Source organism: Andrena cerasifolii, chromosome 16, assembly GCF_050908995.1.
Source record: "Andrena cerasifolii isolate SP2316 chromosome 16, iyAndCera1_principal, whole genome shotgun sequence".
NCBI classification, from domain to species: Eukaryota; Metazoa; Arthropoda; class Insecta; order Hymenoptera; family Andrenidae; genus Andrena; species Andrena cerasifolii.
Genome location: NC_135133.1, coordinates 2,737,250 through 2,755,936, shown reverse-complemented (window position 1 = coordinate 2,755,936; position 18,687 = coordinate 2,737,250). Strand labels below are relative to the sequence as shown.

The following is an 18,687-nucleotide window of genomic DNA, read 5'->3' as shown; positions in this document are numbered from 1 at the left end:
AGAGGCATGCGTGGTGCGTGTAACACCATAGACCAAAATCTTCTGTAAACGGGACGACCACGTGCTTTGCCAGCATTTGTGTACAATCACGTTTTGTGTAAATACTGTAATGTGATTCTCGAGTGTTTATAAGTATGTAACGCGTGTCTGTCTCTCCAAACAGTTGTAATATGTGGCAATTGTGAAACTTACGTTCGTGATATTAATTTTCCGTATTAACGAAAGGTAAGTAAACAGCGAATACGAACTAATATATAACCTGTAACAAGGAGGTTGTGATGCTAAGCATTAGTGGTCACGACAGTTTCTACCAGCATGTGGAATGTTATGAAGCTCTACCGGAGATTACTAACAAAATATCCATTGGCAACTCAGGCTGTTCAAGCAGGTACTAGAATATCATATGTCCTTATCATTTGTAATTGATGTTATCAATTGTGTCATTGATTGGGCAGGCACCTTGATGGCAGTTGGAGATCAAATCGCGCAAAATTTTGTTGAGCGGAAAACAGTGAAGGAATTAGATTTTGTACGAACGGCTAAGTTCGCGAGTATAGGATTTTTTATTGCTGTAAGTAACTTTAATGTAAAGATATCTACTGATTAAGACTTTAATATAATATATGGGATATTTATTTATTGAACTTGCAGTAATACTAAATTAAGTAATTTTAAAGTATTGCACTTTGTAGAATAATTTCTCAGAAGTGGATTGTAAAGATTATTACGTAAATAACTTTTGTCATAGAGATTTGTCACGTAATGAAGTTTTATTGATTCGAAATTTTACAACAGGGTCCCGCAACACGAAGCTGGTATGGAGTATTAGACAAATATTTAGGTTCCAAAGGAGGAATGGTGGTATTAAAGAAAGTAGCTTACGATCAGCTACTTTTTGCACCTGTCTTCCTAATGGTTCTGATAACTGTAATCGGTATTTTCCAAAGAAACAAATCACAGGACTTACAAATAAAATTGAAAGAAGAATATCCTGAAATTTTGTTGAATAATTATAAGGTAATATCTAACGCTGAATACAAATTTTCTAAAATATTCCAAATGCATTTTCCAATAATTCTAAACATGAAGTCTTCTTCCAGATTTGGCCTATGGTGCAATTATTGAACTTTTACTTTGTGCCGTTACAATACCAAGTATTAATAGTACAATCAGTAGCTGTCGTATGGAACACTTACATTTCGTATAGGACGAGTTTGAATAAATTAAAATAAGAGGTGCATGAAATAACTACAAGCTTATAAATATACATAATTTATAGTTTATTTCTTTTAATACAAATGTTAATTCTCTGAAATTTTAACTTAAGAATCTTACACAGTAAAGTAATAAAGAAATGTGTTTTTTGAAAGTGAAAGAAACGCGTTGTATTGAAAAGTAAAAACAATTTATAAACGGAGGACAGCAGAAGTGCTTTTTCTTCCACATACCGTCAGAACCGTGGAGTGTATGTATAAATTCCTCTCTCTCTTTCTGGGATTAAAATACAAAATATATGTTGCTCTGTAATTCAATAATTATTATTTATGTATAACTATATAAACAAACTTTACATTATGACTGTTTCTTTCGTGGCGGAAAGTATTAGTATTTTTACAAACAAACACATTTTTAATACATTACAAGTAACATTATTCCATGGAATGTAACCTTTTTCGTGAAAATGTTAAATCCATTGAACGCAATCGTCCGGCATCGAGCATTTTGCTAAAACACTCATGCTAATATGTACAACTTATAAAGTGTACTGAAATAAATAAAAAGTTTCTCTAGCTTATCTATGATCTATTTAAGCACATTGCCATTAACAATTCATAATGGAACCTTTTCTGCTTTAGCTACCGCTGCAGGTATGGTTTCATTAGTTTTAGACGATATACACGTTCCATGCAGCTCTGGACACGATATTTCGTTCGATACAATCTTCTGAACTTTTTTCAGTAAATCGTAGTTGATGCGTTGCGTTATTACAGAGTCGTTTCTATATTAATAGAATACAATTGTCAATACAATAAAATATATACCTTACATACATACATACACACTAGGGTGACCCTTCTTTATACGTCTCGACATATTTTTTCGTATTTCTCTGCTCCCGCCTCCAGTATGGTTGCATTTCATAAAAAAATAATCCCCGAAAAAGTTTATTGCAATCGGGCAACAGGAAAGGGTGCCGATCAGGCTTTAACCCTTAGTATCATAGCGTAACACCCGTGTCACGCGAATTTAAAGAATAGTGCGCGCCATTTGGGAGCTTTTTCATGAACTTTAAAGCGTTACTTTACTATTACCATATGTAACAATTGTTATACTAGTGTTACATAGTTTATTATGTTCGACATCAAATTTATTCAAATAGGAAAACCGAAATAATTGAGAGAAAAATTTAGCATTTACCTGGTACTTACAGTGGCCCTAGCCACTGAATCCTAATCAACAATACGAGATATTGTATCACAGTAGAACTTCTACGAATGTATTTCTGACCTAAGGACACTTGTTACATACGGCAATAGAATTCATCACTGGTTTGGATTTAAAGAATTTCTAAAAAATGGTAAGCCCTATCGAAATTTTGTTCAAATAATATTGAAAGAGCATTCAATTTTCTACAATTGCTGTACATATAATTTTTTCGTGTTTCCAACAGTAATCGTAGAAAACAATACACTAAGATAAGAGAATCGAAGTACAATAGATTCTATAAGTATATTAGGTGTTTAGGAATTCCAGAATATTTAAGTAAAAGAAGAGAAGGATGCAGCCAAAGTTTAAGAGCACGGGGAAGATGCGGCAATATGGGCGAAAACGACAAGTACTGGAGAAAAGAAGAGGAAAGGAAATGCAGAGTGTGTGAAAGAGAGTTTAGGACACTAAAGCTGGGTTTACGTTAGTCCAGTCGCTGGATCCAGTGAGTGATTTGACTGGAAATCGACTCGATATCTATATTATTCTAGTCTTAATCCAGTCGCTGGATCAAGCGAGTGGTTCGACTGGAAATTGGTCGATGCCTACATCATTGTCGATGTCTCCAGTCTTACGAGCCGTCTAGACGATTCCAGTAACGCTGGAATGTCGTGTTCTCGATGGAGGGGGTAAACATTGGATCGAAAAGTAGACTTTCGATCCAGTCGAAACCTGCTGGAACGACAGCACTGTACTGGAATGAACACACTGTTTACATTATTCCAGTTCTAATCCAGTGCTGGACTGGACTAATGTAAACCCAGCTTAAAGCACTTAGTGCAAGCCTGCACAGCAGTCGATAGACCGGGGCCCGGAATAGAAAAGATATTGGAGGGGTCAGTGCGTGAGAAGACAGTGGGATGGTTAAGAGGGGTGGAAAGAAAGTTAAGGTGGAAAATAGTACAACAAGCTTAGAATATATAGATTATAGAAGCAGGGATGGAATGAGTGACGGGTGACAGTGTGGAATGATGAGTGGACGTTAAATAGTAAATCCAAGTCCCATTTCAAGGCCGGTGAGGCTGAAATAAAGTACTTATCTGTCCATCTATCAGTAACTGTAGAAAATTGAATGCTCTTTCAATATTATTTGAACAAAATTTCGATGGGGCTTACTATTTTTGAGAAATTCTTTAAATCCTGGTCGGCACCCTTTCCTGTTGTCCGGTTCCAATAAACTTCTTCAGGGATTATTTTTTTTATGAAATGAAACCATACTAGGGGGTGAGAGAAAAAAATAAGGGCCATCCTAATACACGCGCGTAAGAAAGTACTTACTTGTATTCTGGATGCGAAGTAACTTCCTTCCTCAGCCATGCAGCAGTTGTTAGTAGTTCTCCAGAAGCTCTCTTTTGTATTAGTTTCATATATGCTTGTACGGTACAGTGTGTGTCAGCGTCCACATCCATACTAGCTAAGTACGAATTTACCAATGGAATCAAGCCAGGAAACACACCATCCTAAAACGACACAATCTGCTTGAATCTATGCATAAAATCTATTCCATTAATTTGATCGATCGACGGGAGAATATAATACCTTTCCATTGATAATTTCATTGACAGTGAATTCTGTACATTCTGCGTGCCCATCGGCGTGCTCTTTTGCATCCGACGTGATATCTCCGCGGAACCAAAATTTCTCCGACGTCACTGCGTTTCTCTTTTGTGCTTTAGCCATATTCGCATCGACTTTACTAATTGGTATCAGAAGATTTAATTTGTAACTTAATATAACTCTCGTGAGAAGAACAACGAAACAAACTATCGCAGCGTTTTCGAAATCAGTAATCTGAGCTTCACATGGACGGAATTCAACGCGCCACCCTATAGAAGAATTTGGTGGCGGTGGTTTAAACCGCATTGTTTGCCAATTGGTTGATTGAATGTTCTGAAATTTTGCATTTAATGTATACACGGTAATCTATGCCGAGTGATGTGTCTACAATACCAATAACAATAGCGATAATTACTTCAAAGTGATCGGTATCCTCCAGATCATTTTGATAAACTTTCTCCGAGAATAAGGACACTGTGTCTCTAATAAATAAATGAGCTATGTGCTGTGCAAGCAGTTTATCAATTCCATTGTCCAAGAGCTGTTTATATACTTCATCGTCGTACGTTAATGGAATGTCATTGTACTTTCCTCCCTGTTCACTAAGATACGAGTCGATCGAGTCGTATCTAGATTTACTGATTCTGAATTTATTCTCATTCAGAGGCTTTAAACCACGTTCTTCTTCTGTTCTGCAGTCAACAGAACACGATATCACATTCCATCGACAATCAACGTCGCTTATATATCCTCGGTAAAACGGGCTAGCAGCAGTTAGAGCCAACTGTCGAATATTAAACAAACGTTCTGTAACGTATGCGCGAAAGAAAATACCAACTCAGTATCTTCGTATTAAAAGAAAGGAAAAATGGAAAAACATTACAGCACGCTACTAACCATTATAGGGCACAAAGGGGTTAATTGGTCATATAGTGTCCTCGCTTCTTCTATATTACAAGCTTGAAAGGTAAGCTGTAAACAGCAGCATCCCATTCCAAAACCCATGGCATCCATGTAAATATGATCCTCTTTCGTTGCATTGTGGGACTCGTTTTCAGCCACATTACTGAAATCTTCTTTAAATGGACTTGGAACGTTTGTATCTTTATAAACTGTAAAGAAGTGTTTCGCGCTAAACTTGCATTCGATTATTCTAGTGACAGAAACATAAATATGAAACTATCGAATACCAGAAATACATACTAGGAATGTTTATAGCAACCTTTTCCCCACGTCGTTTCCTTATATTCCTCGTTAATGTTTTGAACCGTGGGTGACCTGGGTATATAACTTCATCTGGGAAAAACAGACTTTTCGATGCACCAGAGGTTGGCGTTGGTCGCGTAGGAGGATCTGTAAAATCTAGTCCTCCCATTCTGTAAGAAAGCGCGCAAACTTATAATACCCCTATAGAATGGATTATTCACTAGGTCATACCGTTAATACTTTTCTATGGATATTATTCCGAAAGGGGCCGGTGGCCGATCGAGATGAGGTTTGGGGGAGGAGTGGGGACGGGGGGTCAGCCCTAAAGCTCAAATTGTAGCTTCGGGTATTTATTAGTTTCCGAAATATTAATAAAAAATTATTGTTAATTTTATTTTTGAATTTTTTTTTAACGTTAGTGCTGGCCCCCCTGCCCGGGAATAGGGCTGGGACTATTTGTTGAATTTTTCGGGATTCGAATATTTAAATACTTCAGTTGCTCAATTATTTGGCGAATATAATTCGAATATCCAAGTATTCGAATAGTATGGTGTTAATTATAAATCAAGTTCTTTAGGTTCATTTGTCAGGGTAAAATCTTATAAGCTAATTTTGACCCATTTCACACCATACTATTCGAATATTCAAATATTCGAATAACAACATTCGAATACTCGAATATTCGAAGTTTATTCGTAGCCATTGAATACTTGTAAAATATTCGAATAGTCCCAGCCCTACCCAGGAACCCTCCCGTCCTGCCATTTTTTATTTTTGAAATTTCGTAACCACAGTCTCATTTTTAGCATCGCCAAGCTCACATCGGTTCGCTACCATGCTTTACGCGCCCGCGAGCGGGCACGCGCCCCCCGCCGTAATCTAGCCCCAACCAATACTAATACCCGAGGCAAATTGGAAAGTGGAATGCGTTGTGTCAGTATAAATCAACAGAAATATTGTTAAGAAGGGGGACTATGGTAAATGGATTAAAAAATATCGGTAAGGTGCACACTTCTATGCACAATTACCCCTGTATCTTTTGAATGCATTAATTGCCGAAGCTAAAATTTTATATTTAGGGTCTTTCCACACCCCTCGTAATACCCACCAAGTTTCATCTCGTTCGACCATCGGTCCCTTTCGGAAGTACAGCCCTTTTCTATATACCCACCTTGGAAAATTAGTTAATGACATTAAAACTTCGTTAGGCCCAAGTAATTTCGTAGCTTCCTGCCTGCGGTACCTCATATTAGCTTCGACAACATTAAAATGAACTAATAGGCCTCCGTAAGGTTTCCCTGGTGTCCCTTCGAGCATGTAAGCAGCGTATTCGGGTCTCCAAAGTGATTTAATATTACTGCAACACGTATGTTTCGTTAAGATATGACATCGCTTCTGTCGAAGAGTTTGGATCGGCGCTAAAATGTATTTTACACTATCGGCGGCGTGTATTAAATGTACATTTTCAAGACAATTTGCTGACTTTTATAGCTTGAATTTTATATTAAAAGCAATAGGGAGATACTCACTCTGGATCGCTATATTCTTTTTCATTTAAAGTTTTCAATATATCTTCGGCTCTTAAACTAAGCTTAGCAGTTTTTGCTTCGTCGTCAAATTTAACAAGCATATATTCCACCTATTATAAAACAATTAATGTATCATTAAGAATACGGATACAATTCAACCTTGATCGATAACATTAGAAGGACAAACGAATTTGGAAAATATCCAGGCAATACTATAGTTGTTAAATGATAGGTCAGTAAGATTGCACAGCTATAGCAAAAGTGTCGACTCATGGATCTAGAAGTATCACGGTGCAATAGAAATGAAGAAAACTCAAGGTCACGTGCTAACTGCTTCTAATATTCGTCGATCAATCTGGTCAATAAGTGTAAAGAGAATGTGAAACTTAGCAGTGAGAAAAAAAAAGTGCTTATGTAAATAATGAACGCGCAAGTCAATGACAACTTATCAGAAATATCAATAACATTCAGTTCGAGAGAAAATGAGTTTCCGTATTTGCTGACACACACATTGCAACATAGCATCTGCATTGTCTTATCAGAAAAGTTTTATTTCTCAATTAACTGAGTCATGCTTCGATGACACACATATTAAGTGTACAATGTATACACGTTGTGTAATTTCACGCAAGCCGCAGGACGATAGACCCAGATAGACCTTGTTAATTATTTATGGTATTCATTTCCTCGTGCTATGACACACCGAAACATCGTCGTAACGTTGCGTGAAATGGAAAAATCGAAGAACGGTTATTACCTCATCGCCCCATTTCAGTATATCTCCTTGTCTATCCCTGAGCCTCTTGTACAGGTTAATGAATTGTATAATTCCATGCTTCCGCACGTGGTCGGCGAGGTCCCTGGTCTCCTCCCAGCTTAAAGGACTTCCCTCGGACAGTAAACCCATGTTTGTACAGGTTATACGGTACGGGAGTTTTTCAAAATTTAATACTTGGAACGGAGTTTCGCGCAAATCCGACCCAGTCCGAGTTGTGCCGAGTTACACCGAGGCACAATGTTGCTTGTGCTTATGGAATCGCGAAAATTCCGCAATGAAACAAAATACAGTACTGCCAACGCTTTATATACCAACTACAGTCTCCCGCCAACTGTCCCGTCACTTTCAACGGTATATAAATCCAAGGTAACCATATCCTCCTGCTAGTACAATATAATCGCACAGAGATATCAGCTTTGACCAGCTTTAACTATTGATCATGGACCTAAAGGTCCATAGATAGGGGGCAGGGGTAGGATGGTGGATCGAAAGACGGAAGAGTAATCAATTTCTAACAATAAATGGCTTTCAGCCATCTTGGGATGATCAATCGGTGGTGCACTCTGCAGCTGAGTTTAAGTATTTCTAATCTGTGGGTTGCTACCGTTTGCTACATTTTCGTGCGTAGGCAAAAATCAATTTACCTTCGATTCAGAAGTCATATTTAATTTCGTTTCTATAGTAGGATTCGATCGAATTCCACTCTGAATCCATAACGGTGAACGCGACATGAAAATGGTAAGGCTCTAGAGTCCCCGATTTGTGTGACAAAAATTTACATTGGATGTAAGTCTATTCTATACCTCGTTTGTGCTTTAATTATATACAAAAAAATGATATGATACAGGGTTGACTAACTGGTGACTCGCGAGCCACCGGGGGCATCTTCGCCTTGCTGCCACGCTGAACGAACCCCTCTATACCTCCCAGACTCTCACGATCGCAATCAAAAAGAGAAGGAAAGAAGGAGGTATCGACTGCGATCGCAGAGTTTGGTCGGTATGGAGGGGTGCCGTTCAGCGTGGCAGCAAGGTGGAGGTGCCCCCGGGGGCTCGCGAGCCACCAGTTAGGCCCTGTGCACACGGCAACTTTTTGCAGCGATACAGTCGCGATGCACACGGCGACTTTTTGCAGCGATACAGTCGCGATGCTCACGGCGACTTTTTGCAGCGATACAGTCGCGATGCACTCGCAAAGAGACCGCGATGCTAGCGCAATGCAGTCACTGCCCGTTGATCTTTGCACACTTGCGTAACACAGTCGCGATGCAGCAGCGATACTAATGTGACGCAGTGTTCGGAACGATGGAGCTGCAGTGATGGAGGGGGAAACACCTACAGGAGCGGTGGTAATGTGTGCGTGAACTGCGCCTGCGTCAGTCACGCACACATTACCACCGCTCCTGTAGGTGTTTCCCCCTCCATCGATGCAGCCGAATCCCTCCGAACTCTGCCGAATACTGAGTGAACGCTTAGTCGCGCGTTTGCATCGATACAATCGCTGGCAATTGTTCCAGTTGCCCTTCTGCAGCGATGCAGTCGCGCGTTCACAAAATGCGTGACTGTATCGCTGCAAAAAGTCGCCGTGTGCATAGGCTCTTAGTCAACCCGGGTATAGAATATAACAGCGCAGTCCAAGGTCGCTCCCGCGGGAGCTTGAAGTTCTCCCACTCTCGTCCGCGTTGTCAGGGATACTGCGCGACGCTAAAGAGGCGACGATGACAAACCAGCCGTTAGCCCGGCTAGCCCGTCATAGCAGCCTTCGTAGCGTCGCGCTGTCTCCTTGACAACGGAAGGCACGCTGAAGGAAAGAAAGATTGGAAGGGGAAGGAGGCGCGTGAGGGGCCCCTACGCTGGACAGCGCTGGAATATAAAATAAATATTTTCATCTTCTTATAAATAGCGCGGTTAAGGAGGAACCAATGGTTACCTCTTTAACCACGCTCCGTCCGAAGGACCCACCTCAGGTTACAACTCTCGAAAATCAGACTATAGTTGATCATACATAGTGATCCTCTAGGCAGTGATCGGAACAACGCGTATCGTCGATGATTGGCTGCCGCGATTTGGAGCAAAAGCGAAAATACACAGAGAAAGAAACTGTAAAAAAGAAAGACACAGAAATACTGATAAAAAGAGACAGAAATACTAACAGAAAGAGAGAGAAATACTGATAGAAAGAGATAGATAAACGTTTAGTTTGTTATTTCCAGTTTTGCTCCAAAATGGCTACGATTATACCGATCACTCTCTAGAGGATCACTAATCATACAAAATTGACCGAAAGTTTTTTCCCCTCATGCTCCCCTTGGAGCTTCACATGCAGTGTCCATGAGTCATGAGTGTCCATAAATTCAGTTTATAAGTACACACTGTCCTTCAGATCCATGTTATTGATAAGTAATATCTGCGACTATGGTCGGTATCAGATATATTGGCCGGTGAGTTTCGCTTGGGGTATTCTTCCACCACACAGTTTGCCTGCCTTGGTGCTCCTTTTCTCAACGTTTTCTGACTCGCTCTCGCCTTCGCAGAACAAGAGTGACCCAGAAGTGGTGGGGGTAGTGCCAAGCTTCTGACGTGTAGGCCAACCGAGCTGTCAGCGTAGAAATACACACATCAGAATAGGTGTGCGTTAGCTCCGAAAAAATTCAGAAGCTTTATTGGTCAAAATATTGATTCTTTCTCGATAGTTTCATCTCGTATTGATCTACGGATAGCTTCGTAACGCACACAACTATTACGCTAAGAATAAATAACAGCCAAACGGCTAGGTTCAGGCGGAGCCGAGAAGCGTTCCCGTTACCCCACCATACCCTGCAAGCGCCTTGCAACTCCAACTGACAAATCCACGATCGTCAGACAAATACGTAATTCGCCAAGAAACAGGAAGAAATGCAAAAATAGGGAAAAAGTTGAAAATAGGCACTCCCGCTCTATCGCCTATAACTTACTTATTTGTGCATGGATTTTGCTCAGATTGGGCTTGTTTTCTTCGTAAAGGTGCGCACTCTACGTAAAAAATAAGAAACTTCCAGGCTATGTAGTGAATTTTCGATTTCAATTTCGGCCCCCAAAACATTATATTTTTCTTAAGTTTCGCTCGATTCCGCCTAAACTATTGATCCGATTGGAAAACACTGATGGAATAATTGTATGTAATTTAATTACCTTTACTTTAAAAGTCGTCGCGATCAAATCGGTCTTCTTAAAAAATTACCAAAATATTCATCGGGCGATATCTCAAAAACCTATCCATAGGATTTCGTCTCATGTCGATTTTTGAGTTTGGGGGTCCACCTTACACAAGAATTTCATAGTGGAGTCTCGATCAAAAATAATTTTTTGTATTTTGTAAACTATATAATGTTATTGGTGAAATGATAACTGTAAACGAATGTAATTTTATTATATCTAGCCCTAGGAAATGGTGTTTCTGATAAAGACACTTTATTGATTACACGTAATTGTTCTTATCTAGCTTCGAGTAAACTTGATATTTTTATCACTCATCATGTAATTGTGTCGTATTGATTATGTCATGTGGTGGAATATTTATACATTTGCCACTATGAATCATCATGTGTCAGCAGAATATGAGAGGTGAAATATGGTGTGACCAGTAAGCAGGGATTCGAGACCAACGCATTGACCGGAATTCATGTCTGGTTACATTTCTCTCACTGACCTCTGACTGTAATGAGAAATGAAAGAAATTCAGACAGAAACTCTCACCAGTTTCAATTGAGAGGAAACTTGAGTGATTTTCGCTCACCAATTCCAGTTGAGACGACCGTAAAGGTCTGTCACATATCAGTTCTGTGCCCACAGATGTCACTGACGACCACTCAGAGGTATCCGCACTCTACAGCTCATACATCTACTGGCTCATTACAATCATTAGAAATAATCAGAATAATATCACGTTTGTGTCATTTAAAAAACTTTCTCGTAATAAAAACAAATAGAAAGATAACGAAAGAAACATATTAAGAAATAGTGGTAAACAATATATACGGCGAAATAAAAAGAAAATTAATTTTTCCGCTAAAATTTGATAATAGTTGTCACTTACCACCTAATTCAAGTACCGTTTAAAACAATTACAATTTCGTACCGCATTTCCTATGGAAATCATTTTCCTCCGACTTGCTTTCCTCTAAAATCATAAAACGATGGCATGTGCTTGTTTTCCACTGGGCCCCTCAAGTGTGAATTACTCCATTCTAAACAAGCAAACGATATCTTTTACGACATTGACGGCACGTAACCGATATGCGTACCCAGACCTTTAATGCAATTTCGGTCGTCTCACTAATCGTGACTGCGCCCGAAAACTACTGTAATCATATCGGTCTCGATTCCCTGCGAGCAAGTAACGCGGGGATATAAATTAATGTACGACATGTATTAGAAATAGTGTTTCATTTCAAATGTTTACACTTTTTAGTTTTGGTTCATTAAAACATTGTGGATAACTCTTGATGGCATGTAATGAATACATACACATGTATGTATGTACATCTGCATTTTAGTCGAATAAAGCGAATCCCATATCATCATCTTCCGATTCGGACTCTTCTTTCTTCTCCTCCTTCTTTTCGGCAGCAGGTCCTTCTGCGGCAGCTGCAGCTGGAGCAGCAGCAGAAACAGCAGCAGCGAATTTGCTTGGATCCTGCAAAGATCGCCGCACATTAATAGACATATTTAGGATGATTCTCGTAAAAGGTGTACAACAGTATTTCCTTGTTGAGGGCTCGCTGGTCGGGACCGGCGATGAGCCCGTATCGTGAACAGAGCTCTAATTCCGAGCGATCGTTTCCCCGCTTCTTTCTGGCCGAAGGGGGGAGCGAGATGGAACACTTTGCGTGCGCGAGCGTTCAGACGCAAACACGGCACGAGCCTTTTTTGCGCCGTAGGCGAACTTGTCCACTTGCGCCCTTTATTACAATACATTTATTTGAGATTATTGATAACCTTACTCCGATTCTTTATTCGTAGTTTAAAACAATTGCAGTCCAATTTGTAGTATCTCATTTAAAAGTTTATTTTCAAAAATGCCATCAATGAAAAGACCATTTTGCGCCCCTTGGCAACCTTACGCCCCAGACAGTTGCCTAATTTTTCAGAGTAAACTCATAAATAATCTCAAATCAGCGTTGTCCAACGTTGGGGCCCCTCACGCGCCTGCTTCCCCTTCCAATCTTTCTTTCCCGCAGCGTACCTTCCGTTGTTAAGGAGACAGCGCGACGCTACGACCGGCTAGCCGGCCTAGCAGCTGGTTTGTCATGGTCACCTCTTTAGCGTCGCGCGGTATCCCTGACAACGCGGACGAGAGTGGGAGAACCCCAAGCTCCCGCGGGAGCGACCTTGGACAGCGCTGATCTCAAATAAATGTATTATAATAAAGGGCGCAATTTGACGAGTTCGCCTAGGGCGCAAAGAAGACTTGAGCCGGGCCTGCGTCAAGATTTTGCGAAAGCGGCTTTCGTGCTCACGGTAAGCGTCCGCGACCATCGCGCACGCAAAGGACAGAGTGTCAGGCGTCCGAAAGACGGAGCGAGACAAAACAGCAACGCGTCGTCTGTCTCGTACCGTCCTCGCTCGCTTTCAGTGCCTCTCACTCGCTCTTGCGACCGTGTACACCAAACCGAGCCCTCAACGAAACAATACTGTATTCCACTTTTATCTCAGACTGCGATTTTCGCGTTTCGCAACAAAAAATCCTACAGTGTCAGTGGGTTCTGCTATTGCTAGCTCTGACACTAAACGTAGGACCTTCAGACGTGTTGTTTTATCATCACAGATAAATCACTGGAAGCCATTGCTGTTACAAGTACGAAGTAAAAGAAAAAAACGTACCTTGATGTATTCCTTGATTGTAGCGGCTTCCGGAAAATCGACTTCAGTAACAGCAGCAACAGCCAATAGATTCTTGAATCCATTGACGATGCTGTGAGGAGCGCTGGCTACCGTAGGATAGCCAATAGCCAAACAGACCGCAGCCAAGTTTGCCACTCCAGCCATAAACTTCTCACGGAGATCTTCTGGCTTGATGTCCAAAATTTCGGGCGCGAAAATAGTACCGGAGTCATAAACTTGTTCAACGATTAAGCCGTACGAGAAAGGAGAGATGTTCAGCATGTTCAACAGAGTGGCTTCGGATGCACCTACTTTGTCGCCCGGTTTCAAAATGTGCACGTCGTTCTGGAATAGAATGAAAATTAGTCGCGTAACATTTAAATATAACACAGATGATACGCTAACTGTAATGCCAAAATGTATGCTTACAATAATTTCAATGGTACCCTTGGAAATTTTAGTGGGAATGCTGAGAGCTTGGAAGAACGATGTTTTTTCAGGGCCGAGTCCAGTGTTTTGAGCGGGAATGATAACGCTCAGCGGTGCGATAGCACCAGCTTTAGCCGGCGCTCTGACCTTGTTCTCCAGGAGCTTGTCCCTCACTTCGATCAAGTCTCCGCGAGTAAACACGAATCCAACGTTTCCACGAATGTGGGGCAGAAGTTTCTCCAATGCGGCGTTACGTTCGATGTGACCACGAATTGCTTTTCTCATCATGGTGTTCTTTCCCATTAATACAACAGCATTCCCGCGAAGGGACATACGTATTTGTTGCATTTGCTTGGAGCCGACATTGTCGGCACCCACGATGAAACATTTCGGGAAATCGTCCAACAGTTGCTACGGGAACATATAAATTTTTAAATTAGACTACAGTAGAAATACAAGCACACATCAAAACGATAGAAGTGTACTGTTGCGCGGTACTTACAACGAGTTTGGTGAAGTAGTTGGACTTCCATGTTGCCTTGTCCTCCCTACCCATCTTGATGTGTGTGTAGGGATAGTTAACTGTTTAAGGACTGAAAGGAAAAGAAAGATTTATGAACACACAGTTCGTTACAATTGCCGCAATGATTGTCATTAAATCTGTGGTCAGACTGCACACATGCGATTTATAATCTCGTAAACCGCACACAGATGGGTTCTGCTATTTCTAGCTTCTGTGTGGTTCTCGGAGTTATCAGTTTCGGAGGTTTTCATCATATAGTTTCAACCATTCAATCACTCGCTTTATTAACAACTTAAAGGTTTCAAAAAATATCTATAAACTGTTGAAATCGCAGCTACGTCCACGTGGCTCGCTAACCGCATGGACTATTTAATTTAAGTTTCGTGAATAAATGAAAAGAAATGCTTCACAATTTTCTCTGTATTTATACAACGTAATGTATATGATATTATGAAGTAATTATTGGTTGCAGAAAGTAGGTACTTTCTATTTTAATCTATAAATATTGTAGGACAAACTGCTCTCACCTCGGCAAGCTTTACGAGTGGAATTGAGAAGAAACCGGAAATTCAGGATGAGGAGCGATTCAGCGCAGTGAGTGGAGGGGGAAACGCCTACAGGAGCGGTGGTAATGTGTGCGTGAACTGACACTAGCGCCAAGCCAGCCATGTGGCGTCAACGCGACCAACACCACGGCCAACCAGCGTCACTGGGAAATATGTTGTCGACGCTGGTTGGCCACGGCGTCACTCGCTTGGAGCTAGCGTTGGTTTGTCTCCAATCACGCGCCTTACCACACTCCTGCAGCTGTTTCCCCCTCCATTCACTGCTCTGAATCGCTGATCACCCTGCGGAAATCCTCACTCCACCATTGTGCAGGTCTGTCGGCCATATTTGTAGGAAGTACGTCACCCTTGCCGCGAAATTTTCTTAGCTTCGAAAAGTCATAATGTTTCGGATAATCATACAACAGGAATTAATCAGGGAACTGCAGTGAGGAAAGATTTTTGAAAAAATCATTATACGTATTTTATAAAATGATTTATTATGATTTATACTTGAACTACAAGTTCGAACTGGTTAATATAATATATTTGAAATATAACTTTTTTTAACAAGTATTCTTAAAATATACAAATTCAATAATTATTAAATAAGTGATAAACCTGTGTATACATTCTATTTTGTACTTTATATTTATTTGTTCCTTCTAAGTTACAGATAAAACGATGGAAATTCTAAAGCCAGAAGCATTGTTAAATTACTCTTTAAGATATAAAAAAAAACACCTATCACAACTGCATGGAAATGGCATGACACTAAATAAGAATTAGAATACTATTTGTAGAATAGGGTAATGCTTTGTGCAATCAGCAAGAATATTTAATATACTTGTGCAATGCATGCATAAATCTACCGAGATGTTTGGAAACAATTGCGAGCAGAATACCCAGTGGCGGATTTAAGGAAAAAGGCCCAGGCGGCAACTGTTCATCGGCCGCCCGTTAAATCCGCCACAGAGTGCCTGTTGACTTTAAAACATTGTTTAAAAAAGGTTTTGACTGCCCTTTGATAGAACCTCCTCAGCACATTTCTTTAACACGTTCAAAGCAAAATCGATGTCACTCTCGTTGAGAAGAGTTGAAACACAGAGCCTGAGACTAGGTCTCGGTAAATCCCTTTCTGCTTCCAAGTACACAGGAGTTATAACGGCTAAATTATTTTCAATGCATCTTTCAGAAATTTCCGAAAGTAACTTTTCCTCTACGTTGCGATCTAATTTCTCTTTCAGATATACATGTTTCACTGGAGATTCTGGGAAGCTTGAACATTCTAAACTACGACTGTCCCGAAGTCCATTATCAATGGCTATACAATTATCTTTCAGCGACTTGAATATTTCTGGATTATTTTTCATAATATCTAAGGATGTAATAGCAGCAGATGTAAGAAGCGGCGGTAGAGATGCAGAGAAGCAATATCCAAGTCCCGACAAACGTTGGTGTTCAATAACAAACGACGTACCCACGCAAAAGCCACCGATAGATCCTATTGCCCAATCCAATGATCCTAAAAATTAAATAAATAAATTATTAAAATATAGCAATAATAAATGATCGCAGCTATTTCTCATATTTAAGGGGTCATTCTGGTAATTACACCGCAAAATTCGGCAACATTCATGTTTTTTCTCTCAGCGAACAATTGTTTACATACACTTTCAACTGTGTTTTTTCAATGTTATCTGGAGTTTAAAATCGCGCCTTTGAAAAGACGGCGGGAGTGATTTCTGCTCAGAGACTCATCTGAAACAAAAAAACCAAACTGATTCTTAATCATTATGAGTACCGCTATCGCAGGTGCCAGAATTAGCCGCGTAAGTCAAAATTTAACAAAATTGCGCGCATTCAAACTTCACGTAAGAATAGAAAATTTTGAAACTTGTTAAATTTTGACTTACATGGCTAATTCTGGCACCTGCGATAGCGGTACTCATAATGATTAAGAATCAGCTCGGTTTTTTTATTTCAGATGAGTCTGTGAGCTTAAATCACTCCCGCTAGGGAGATATTTCTTTTCGAAGGCCCGATTTTGAACTCGAGATAACGTTGAGAAAACACAATTAAAAGTGTATTTAAAAAATTTGTGCCGTATACATTACAAGTAGCTTAATAAATCAAAAACAAATTTTAACACTGTATTCACTAAGAAAAAAAGCCCGAATGTTGGCAAATTTTGGGGCGTGATTGCCAGAATGACCCCTTAATAACACTGCTCACCCATGATCATATCAATCTCGTGCCTAGGAATGTTAAAGTGTTCCGTAATGCCTTTTCCATGTGCACCGAGTGTTCCAAACGATATTGACTCGTCGATAAATATTCTCAATTTATATTTCTCGCGTAGTAGGACTAAGTCTGGTAACGGGCAGATTTTACCAGTGTTCATATAAATACCTTCGACTATTAAAAAGCGTTTAATCTTAGACGCTTTCTTAGGATTCTGGTTGTCGAGTACCGCTTGTTTCATTAATAAATCACAGAGATCGTTCGCGTCGTTGTGCTTGAAGTACTTAACGGTAGCTTTAGAGGCATCTAGTCCTTTTTGTATGGCAAAGTTTACCTTTTCATCTACAAATACAATGTCTTTGCGCTTACAATACGCCGCTATCGCGGACGCTATCGTACTGAATCCATACGAGTATACCACAGCTTCTTCTGTGTCTGTATAATTGGCTAAGTGTTCTTCCAACTCAAGGTGAACATCGACAGTGCCATAGAATCCACGCGGACCGCAGGATCCTACCCCGTACTTTCTTACCGCTGCTACAGCCGCTTTCTCTATATCGTCATGTTCCGTCAGACCTAAGTAATTGTGCGTGCCTAAATTCAAGCAGTCTTTCCCATTTACTACTATTCTCTTGCCAGCTCTGGACGTCACGTTTCTTGGAGTTAGAAAAGGATGAGCTTTCTGCGGATTTGTTATCAGCGGCTCCGGCTGCCATTCCGCGAGCTTCTTCTCGACTTCGGCTTCCGTTGGCACAGTATCGTGTCTATTGTAACGTCTCTTAGCGATAAACCAAACGCACCAGAGGACCAAGAATGCTTCCAGCACTGTATGATATACAGGTATTGTGCTTAGAATTTCCATCGATTCAATAAATATGAATTTTGTACTCATATTTTCGTTTATGTGATATTCTTTGTACCCTGTATCTATTCCCGTTTCTTTATTGTTGCAGATTAATAAAATCAATCACTTTATACTGGTAAGGTAGAATGTACTTGTGCGGTGCGACAATGTGATAACGTTTATATTCTAAAGAAACATATCTTACGTATTTAAGTTACATGAACTTATGATACTAATACGTGTAGATGAAAAACAAGCCGATGCTACGAAACTTTGTATCTCATAGTAGCGACGTTCCTTAAAGAAATATTGGATAAAGTTATATGTGACTCAGCGTAATTACCGCAGTCAGTTTTTTGGACCGCAAAGCCAGATGGCAGCACTAATGAATAGACTAGTGCGGATTTGCGGAATATTCGAAGTATTGTAATAAAATAGGCATTTAAGGCTTCATCGTTTATACAGGGATTCAAGACGCAGTTTATCCTAACTTTAATTATATCGGATTAAGTTATTTTATAAGAAAATATAAGAAGGAATTAGGAGTCAGGTGGATTGTACCGAATCGGAAATTTATTCGTCCACCACAGGAAAACTCTTTTGCTTTCCGTGGTTAACTGATATAACAATCTATATACGTTTAAACCAGTGCTGCAGGGGACGCATCTTTTTTAAGCCGATGCG

The 18,687-nt window shown here is 40.2% G+C and overlaps 4 protein-coding genes across 5 annotated transcripts; 1 reads left to right on the top strand and 3 right to left on the bottom strand.

Annotated features, from left to right (window-relative positions):
- Positions 1 to 76: 76 nt before the first annotated feature.
- Mpv17 (Mitochondrial inner membrane protein MPV17) lies at positions 77 to 1,795 on the top strand. Of its 2 annotated transcripts, XM_076829625.1 has the most exons (5): positions 77 to 225; positions 305 to 388; positions 456 to 571; positions 796 to 1,017; positions 1,101 to 1,795. In XM_076829625.1, the coding sequence occupies exons 2-5, from the start codon at positions 316 to 318 to the stop codon at positions 1,230 to 1,232; spliced, it is 543 nt and encodes a 180-aa protein (XP_076685740.1). In that variant the 5' UTR covers positions 77 to 225; positions 305 to 315; the 3' UTR covers positions 1,233 to 1,795. The 2 variants fall into 2 exon arrangements, with proteins under 2 accessions (XP_076685740.1, XP_076685739.1); XM_076829624.1 differs by having other exon boundaries at positions 81 to 388.
- On the bottom strand, positions 1,670 to 7,981 carry Gclc (glutamate--cysteine ligase). Its single transcript, XM_076829591.1, has 9 exons — positions 7,537 to 7,981; positions 6,780 to 6,889; positions 6,422 to 6,607; positions 5,248 to 5,420; positions 4,942 to 5,156; positions 4,460 to 4,828; positions 4,027 to 4,377; positions 3,766 to 3,947; positions 1,670 to 1,999 (listed from the first exon to the last, which is right to left on the bottom strand). The coding sequence occupies exons 1-9, from the start codon at positions 7,684 to 7,686 to the stop codon at positions 1,831 to 1,833; spliced, it is 1,905 nt and encodes a 634-aa protein (XP_076685706.1). The 5' UTR covers positions 7,687 to 7,981; the 3' UTR covers positions 1,670 to 1,830.
- Positions 7,982 to 11,964: 3,983 nt separating this feature from the next.
- On the bottom strand, positions 11,965 to 14,962 carry Rplp0 (ribosomal protein LP0). The gene is made up of 5 exons (XM_076829690.1): positions 14,898 to 14,962; positions 14,350 to 14,440; positions 13,848 to 14,258; positions 13,419 to 13,763; positions 11,965 to 12,231 (listed from the first exon to the last, which is right to left on the bottom strand). Exons 2-5 carry the CDS (start codon positions 14,401 to 14,403, stop codon positions 12,088 to 12,090), a joined length of 954 nt encoding a protein of 317 aa, XP_076685805.1. The 5' UTR covers positions 14,404 to 14,440; positions 14,898 to 14,962; the 3' UTR covers positions 11,965 to 12,087.
- A 434-nt stretch (positions 14,963 to 15,396) lies between these two features.
- On the bottom strand, positions 15,397 to 18,384 carry Spt-i (serine palmitoyltransferase subunit I). The gene is made up of 2 exons (XM_076829677.1): positions 17,151 to 18,384; positions 15,397 to 16,440 (listed from the first exon to the last, which is right to left on the bottom strand). Exons 1-2 carry the CDS (start codon positions 18,049 to 18,051, stop codon positions 15,917 to 15,919), a joined length of 1,425 nt encoding a protein of 474 aa, XP_076685792.1. The 5' UTR covers positions 18,052 to 18,384; the 3' UTR covers positions 15,397 to 15,916.
- Positions 18,385 to 18,687: the final 303 nt, after the last annotated feature.